The 7,710-nt window shown below is 41.4% G+C and overlaps 1 protein-coding gene across 1 annotated transcript; it reads left to right on the top strand.

Annotated features, from left to right (window-relative positions):
- Positions 1-3,027: 3,027 nt before the first annotated feature.
- LOC117486726 (tubulin beta-1 chain-like) lies at positions 3,028-7,128 on the top strand. The gene is made up of 7 exons (XM_034135250.1): positions 3,028-3,360; positions 3,546-3,654; positions 4,536-4,646; positions 4,875-5,119; positions 5,203-5,525; positions 6,067-6,411; positions 6,534-7,128. Exons 1-7 carry the CDS (start codon positions 3,304-3,306, stop codon positions 6,679-6,681), a joined length of 1,338 nt encoding a protein of 445 aa, XP_033991141.1. The 5' UTR covers positions 3,028-3,303; the 3' UTR covers positions 6,682-7,128.
- The last annotated feature ends 582 nt before the right edge of the window (positions 7,129-7,710 follow it).

Raw genomic sequence — 7,710 nt, 5'->3', positions numbered from 1 at the left:
GTTAATACTTGGGTGGTCAGAATAAATAATTTGGGGGAAATAGGACAACCCTGTCGAATACCACGTAAAACCTTAAACCTAGGGCTCATTCCAGGGTTCAAAGATACAGAACTATAAATGTCCGAGTAGAGCATCCTAATTATGTTGCAGAAATGTTCACCAAAACCCAGAAATGTCAGAGTTTCCATTAAAAAGGAATGTTCAACAGTATCAAAAGCCTTGTAAAAATCCAGAAATAGTACGAGACCTTCAGTATCAATAAACTCCTGGTAATCAAGCATATCCAATATCAGTCTGGTATGGTTATGAATACTTCTGCCCTTTATAAAGGCTGATTGACATTCATCTATTAGTTGATTCAGACCCGAGTTTAACCTGTTAGCATAAACATGTGCTAAAAGTTTGTAATCATTACATAACAGGGTAATAGGTCTCCAATTATCCAACAAAAGATTATTTTTATTTGGTTTTGGAATTAAGGTAATAAGGCCATGTTTCATGGTTGGCGAAAGGTTTCCTGCTGAAATGCAATCTGTGAACGCCTTATAAAGCATTTCTCGCACATCTGACCAAAAACATTTATAAAACTCTATGGTTAAACCATCCAGCCCTGGTGATTTGCCACCAGACATTTGCAGTAATGCACTATCTAATTCTTCAATTTTTAGTCCATCGTCCATATACTGTTTAAAAGAATAATCTATTGTCTTTTTGAATTCTGTAATTTTACTAAAAAAGTTATCACAATTTTCTTTAGAAAACTTTGAGTTATATAAATTGCTATAAAAAAGTCTAATTTCTTCATTTCTTCACAATATACCTGGTTTAACTCTTCTAACAATGGTCAGTGCTCTAGGCTCGATTATTGGTTAATCTCTTCTAGTTTAACTAATAATGTCTCAAAGTGTGACATTTCAGCATCACCTCTGACGGATCACTGTGTCATCTCTTTGTCCTTTTTACTATGCAACTTCAGTCCCAATCTTAACCCTATATGGAAATTCAATAATAGTCTTTTGGAGAATGCAGATTTTTGTAGAGAGATCAAACAACTGATAAAAGAAACTCTGGCTTTGGATATGTCATCTCTCAGTAAATGGGAATGGTTTAAATTTAGTGTGAGACAGATTGCGATAAAATCCTGTAAATACTCTTCTAGATTAAAGAAACAAAAACAACAAGAGATGACAAGTGCAATTAATAATTTATGCCTTAAAGCTGAGTTATCATTGGATGAGCAAATTCAACTGAACAATTTACAAACTCAATTAGACAACATGTATTTGGAAAAAGCAAAGGGAGCTTTTATTCGTTCGAGAGCCCGATGGATTGAGCAAGGAGAGAAAAACACTTCTTATTTCTTCAATCTTGAAAAGCAAAGACAAGTGAAAAAGAAAATCCAAAAACTGATTATTAATGATGTCACTATTGAAAATCAAGACCAGAACACATATGGTACTGACACCGGGCCTGGCAACCAAAAGGAAGTGTAGTACCGCCGTTTGGCCAGCACGAATATTTTCATCTGAGTCCGGCGCACTTCCTGGGGGCTTGATGTGAACGAGCATTTTGGGGGGCATGGTTAAAGTTGCGCATGCGCTATGAGCGCACATACGGGTACTTCTCAGGCATGCCGGGTAATCTGTGACGTTTCGCTCTCTCAAAAGTTGGGCCATTTTATCATCATGCGCGAATGAGCATGGCTGCGTTTCACTTCTCTTATTTTTCATTTCCTCGCTCCTCGGTCTCGGTCTCACCGGAAGTTGATTTGTCTGCGCCATCTTGAGTAGCGTCCCAATGGCCTTATTTTTGCCGGAGGAGCGAGGAGCGATAATGGAGGAGCTATAATCGAGGAACCACCAGACCATCCTTCGATGAAATCCTCAGACACTCGCCCCGCCCCCTTACTGTGTATCGCTCACTGATTGGACGATGCAGCGCATGCAATGATCTGATGCTTCTTGACATGAGAGCAGTTTCCCAGCGGAGTGAAGAAAACACATGAAACTCACGGGACTCACTCCTCAGTTCATACTGTGTTTTGTTTCAATTAATGCATCATTCAGTTACAAATATGTGATATATCTGAACAACAAAGTGGACTAAAATCATTTCATTCATTTATTGGAAACATTTTCGTGATCGCTTTTTTCGTTTTACATTTTCATTTATTGTCATTTCCATTCAGTCAGTCATTAAGTGCTATATAACATGTTAATTTGCTACATATCCACACAAACAAACTAAGTGTGCAATCCAATGAATGTTAATCTAACTGGGTTTTGATAGATAACATATCTCTTTCTTCTCTCAATTCTTTTATTTATATTGTGCACTCTAATCAATATTAATCAAACTAATATTCGTTTATACATTTTAAGAATGGCGTTTATCTTTTTTGAGAATGAGTTCTTATTTGATTTGATTTATTTGGGTCTACAACAGATGATACAAATGTTTGTGTCAGTAAATGTGTACTAACAGAGGCGGGGGTGTTTGTGAAAATAACGGGGACAGAGCTGGCTGCTGTCAGACGATCAGCTGTGCGGCGTCATCACAAACGGACGTCGCTTCACGTGACGCTCCGGAGGAAAGGACGTCCCATTGCTCTTAAAACTCATTTCCCTGCTTCTCGTGGTTTCCTTGCGTCTCTCCATGCTTCCCTGGTGGGAGGGACTAGTCGCAGGGAAACGACGCAAGTGAGGGACGCAAGGAATCCATTTAACCGAAGTGAAACGCAGCCATGGATTCCATTTAATCGACCTGAGAAGGACCCTCGCTCTCTCAAAAGTTGGGCCATTTTGTCCTCATGCGCCAATGAGCAGCTCTCATAGGAAAGAACGAGACCCCGCCTCCCACGCTGTATCCAGGTCTTATTATACATCCATGGTGGAGATGGGAGAAATGCCTGAAACAAACTAGAGATTTGTCGAGAGGGAAAAGCGACAGATGAAGAGCTTTGGGTGGACAATATTCAATTAAATTCAAAGGCTTTAATGTCACAGTAGCTACAGTGTAGAAATGGCAATGAAGTCTCAAGCTTCACCAACAATGCAACATAGTTGCCATTGACACGCCCTTACCAGTCACAACTCCACACCACATTTTCTAAACCAATGAGATGACTGATGAGCATGAGTGACATACATTTGGACCAATCTGGGAAACGGTAGATTTCTTTTGGAGCAATCGGGAAACGCTAAATTGCAACACTCCCGCCTTTCCGGTTAGTTCGTAGCTGGATCACTACAGAGTAACGCCTTTGTCTTTTTCGGTTGTTTGACATTTTTTAATTCAACCAAAATGAGGGAAATTGTGCACCTCCAGGCAGGCCAGTGTGGAAATCAGATTGGCGCTAAGGTAATAGTAGTTTAGGTTTCAAAGTGAATTCTTAACTCATTCATAAAATGCGCGGATGTTTCATTTAGTTTGGGCGGGCCGGTTAGCATACTTAGCAAAAATGCTATCGATGGCTACATCTTGGCAAGCGAAGTCATGCAAATGATCAGGTAATTTCACCGTTGTTGTGTTTTATTCTCTTCTAGTTTTGGGAAGTCATAAGCGACGAGCATGGCATCGACCCGACTGGGTCATACTGTGGGGACAGCGACCTGCAGTTGGATCGCATCAACGTGTATTACAACGAGGCTTCAGGTTAGCTTTGCTTTAGCACCGAGCTATCTTTGGTAGCCATTTCCAGGATACGGCAACAAGTCAACAACACCTCAAGATAATAATATTACATTGCATTTAGCTGACGCTTTTATCCAAATGACTTAAAATAAGTGCATTCGACCAAGAAGATACAAACTTGAAGAAAACAGAATCATATAAGTACATCAGGTTTCATAGAGCCAAAACATTTGAAGTGCTACTCAACTGGCTTTAGATAAGCCAGTCCTTTATTAGTATATAAGTGCTTTGTTAGAAATTCTTTGTTAGTAATTCTATCGCTCGAAGTGGAGTCGAGCGATAGTCCCAAACAACCAAACAACAATGCAGCTTTAACTTATTATAATATACATGAATTAGCGAGTGACTTTGTTTGTATTCTGTTATTAATTGTAACCGTTTGCTGTAAGAACACTGAACTGTATTAACATGCCTACAACAATTATTACATTACATGTCACTTGTTAGACGCTTTTATCCAAAGCGACTTACATACTCAATACTGTGGACAATCCCCACAGGAGCAATTTGGGGTGAAGTGTCTTGCCCAGGGAAACAACGACATGCTGACTGCAGTGGGGTTTTAACCTGTGACCCCCTGATCCGAACACCAACGCACAACCCACTTTGCTACACGCCTCCTGTGATTATTATGAAACAAATTATATAATAATTAAGCTTACAATATGTTTTTTGCGATGTCTGCTCATAATTTCAAAGGCAAAGTATGTTATTAAACATAAAATAAAGACGAACAGGGTTTTGTTTGAATAACAATGTAGCAATCGAAAAAGTACAAATAATGCTCAATTTAAATAAAAACTAAATAAGATAATTTGTCTCTTTTGTGTTTGGATCACCAGGTGGAAAGTATGTCCCCCGGGCAGTGCTGGTGGACTTGGAGCCCGGCACCATGGACTCAGTGAGGTCCGGTCCCTTTGGCCAGATATTTAGACCAGACAACTTTGTCTTTGGTAAGGATGTAAAACAATTCTTGTGAGTTTAAACTTGGGTTGATAAAGTTGGATTTTGTTGGGAGAGTAGAACTTTAGAACTATCATTCCTTTCTTGTATTGCTGCCTTGTGTATGCACTGCTCACTGACATTAAATTGTGTTTGCAATTATAACGAAGCCCTAATATTTAGTAGATTTAGGATGTGTCGCCACATGTTATAGAGTTGTGTGTTTGCATGTGACACAGGCCAGAGCGGAGCTGGTAATAACTGGGCTAAGGGTCACTACACTGAGGGAGCCGAGCTGGTGGACTCGGTCCTGGATGTGGTGAGGAAGGAGGCGGAGGGCTGCGACTGCCTGCAGGGCTTCCAGCTCACACACTCCCTGGGTGGAGGGACTGGTTCAGGCATGGGCACGCTGATGATCAGCAAAATCCGAGAGGAGTATCCAGACCGCATCATGAACACTTTCAGCGTGGTGCCTTCCCCCAAGGTGCTTATAATACTCCAACATTAACCATTTTTCTCATCTTACTTCTGCTATAATGCTGCTCCCTCTTCCTCCTCTCACTCCAGGTGTCAGACACAGTGGTGGAGCCGTACAACGCCACCCTCTCCGTCCACCAGCTGGTGGAGAACACAGATGAGACCTTCTGCATTGATAATGAGGCGCTGTATGACATCTGCTTCCGCACACTGAAGCTCACCACGCCATCCTACGGAGACCTCAACCACCTCGTCTCAGCCACCATGAGCGGGGTGACCACCTGTCTGCGCTTCCCCGGCCAGCTCAATGCTGATCTGAGGAAACTGGCCGTCAACATGGTGCCCTTCCCCAGGCTGCACTTCTTCATGCCCGGCTTCGCCCCCCTGACCAGCCGAGGCAGCCAGCAGTACAGGTAGAGAGACTGTCAGACCCTCAAGCTGTATTTTTTACTGTCATTACATCATTATACTCTGGTACAATTCAATTTCGCAAGGGTTTTCTTGGTGTAGTAAATACAAAAATATTAAATAGCTGTAATGATCACATATCCTTCATTTGTCCCGCGGCGGGGGCTTTTACAACGTGTCAACAGCAAATGGACCCACAATTTGAAATAGTCATATTTTTTAAAATACAAGTAACGGAAATGTTTGCAAGTTTGACCTCAATTTCCTTCCGTAATTCCAGCGAGGATGTTTGGCTATGAATGGAATGCGAGTGAAAGGACTAACTGGCACAGGCTACATGTATAACACTTACCCTTTTGTCATGCTTTTTCTTTATTACAACACCACACATGTTTTAGTTTTTTCCCCCCTAAAATACATGTATATGCTAGTATTTTAAACGCTATTAAGGCAATTACTTTTTTGAATGGATTGACACCATTTAAAACAACACATTCACTAATGCGTTTAAAATAAACAATAATCGTATGGTCTGCCTTCCTACAGGTCGTTGACGGTTCCTGAGCTCACCCAGCAGATGTTCGACTCCAAGAACATGATGGCAGCCTGCGACCCGCGCCACGGCCGCTACCTTACGGTCGCCGCCATCTTCAGAGGCCGCATGTCCATGAAGGAAGTGGACGAGCAGATGCTGAACGTGCAGAACAAGAACAGCAGCTACTTCGTGGAGTGGATCCCAAACAACGTGAAGACTGCCGTCTGCGACATTCCTCCCCGTGGCCTCAAGATGGCCGCCACCTTCATCGGCAACAGCACGGCCATCCAGGAGCTGTTCAAGCGAATCTCAGAGCAGTTCACCGCCATGTTCCGCCGCAAGGCCTTCCTCCACTGGTGAGTGATAAGAGGGTTGACGGATTGATCACCTTACATTTTTTCAAGATCAATGGTTTGGCCAAATAAATGTCAAGAAAGATTGAAAGTTATATGCAGTGAGTAATATTTCCTTGTTTCAGGTACACTGGCGAGGGCATGGATGAGATGGAGTTCACAGAGGCTGAGAGCAACATGAACGACCTGGTGTCTGAGTACCAGCAGTACCAGGACGCCACCGCTGAGGAAGAGGGCGAGTTTGAGGATGAAGGCGAAGAGGAGCTGGCCTAGAAGCCAAGCCCAAACGCATCATTGTAGAATTATTGACAATTGGATATTAATCAATAAAACTACATTTTCAAAGAATCGCACAGTAGTTCCTCTGAATGTCGCACAATCATAACAGTTCTTGTCCAGCCTTGTTTTTTAAATGTCTTTGTTTTGTACTCAACCGTCTGTTCTTCCTTCCTGCTTTGGATATCAATGTTTTTATCTTGTCTTGTATCTTCTGTTCACTCTTTTCAAGATGCAAGGTAACAAGATTTGTTATGAAAGAGAACGTAACAGTGACCAGTTCAAGGCACTCATCGCTGAATGTGACAAATCCTGTTTGATATGGAGCTTAATTGTTTTGAAGGAACTGGTCATTGTTACAATATTCCTAGTGTGCGTGTACTGCGATGTTATTACAACAAATGCAAAGATTCATTTCAATAAAAGATTTATGATTTGGTGCAACATTGTGTTGTTTCTGAACTGAACCAATGCTTTGTTTACTGAAATATAGTGATCTTATTTATGAGTGTTTAGTGACTAACTAAATAACCAACAATTTAGCCGCTGAGTGGGAACATGCAGAGAGTTCTGTCCGTGAAAGGTCAGACAAGGATTGTATTGATAGGATATGCCTCCAGCAGTGGATTGGAAAGCATTAAACATATGCATTCAGAAACAAGACAAGACATACTGTAGTACTGGAAAGATCACAAACACTTCATAGAATCTCAAGGGCATGAGTAGTCACCTATTTCATCTGGATTTCTCCACATTGGGTTGGAGGGAAATGAGATGACAAATAAATATGCAAAGTTGGTGACTAGAGACAAATTAGTATTAGTGTGAAGTTTAGCAAGGCTGAGATCACAAGCATCAAATCCCAAATGAAAAAGAAATGGCGGGATGAGTGGGATAGAGGAGTAAAGGGCAGACATTTTTATAATGTTCAACGGATAGTTGGAGAAACAAATGAAGTCAACAAGTAAAAAAGAGGACATCATTGTCAGAATAAGATTAGTCACACGGGGCTAAATAGCACATTAT

The sequence above is a fragment of the Trematomus bernacchii genome, unplaced genomic scaffold, assembly GCF_902827165.1.
Source record: "Trematomus bernacchii unplaced genomic scaffold, fTreBer1.1, whole genome shotgun sequence".
NCBI classification, from domain to species: Eukaryota; Metazoa; Chordata; class Actinopteri; order Perciformes; family Nototheniidae; genus Trematomus; species Trematomus bernacchii.
This window is presented reverse-complemented; position numbering and strand designations above follow the sequence as displayed.

What these genes read in the sequence shown, in the direction of transcription:
- LOC117486726 (XM_034135250.1), top strand. Translation starts at nt 3,304, where the DNA reads ATGAGGGAAATTGTGCACCTCCAGGCAGGCCAGTGTGGAAATCAGATT. An exon ending in GAAATCAGATTGGCGCTAAG is followed by an intron (nt 3,361 to 3,545) that starts GTAATAGTAGTT and finishes ATTCTCTTCTAG; the next exon opens with TTTTGGGAAGTCATAAGCGA. An exon ending in CGAGGCAGCCAGCAGTACAG is followed by an intron (nt 5,526 to 6,066) that starts GTAGAGAGACTG and finishes GCCTTCCTACAG; the next exon opens with GTCGTTGACGGTTCCTGAGC.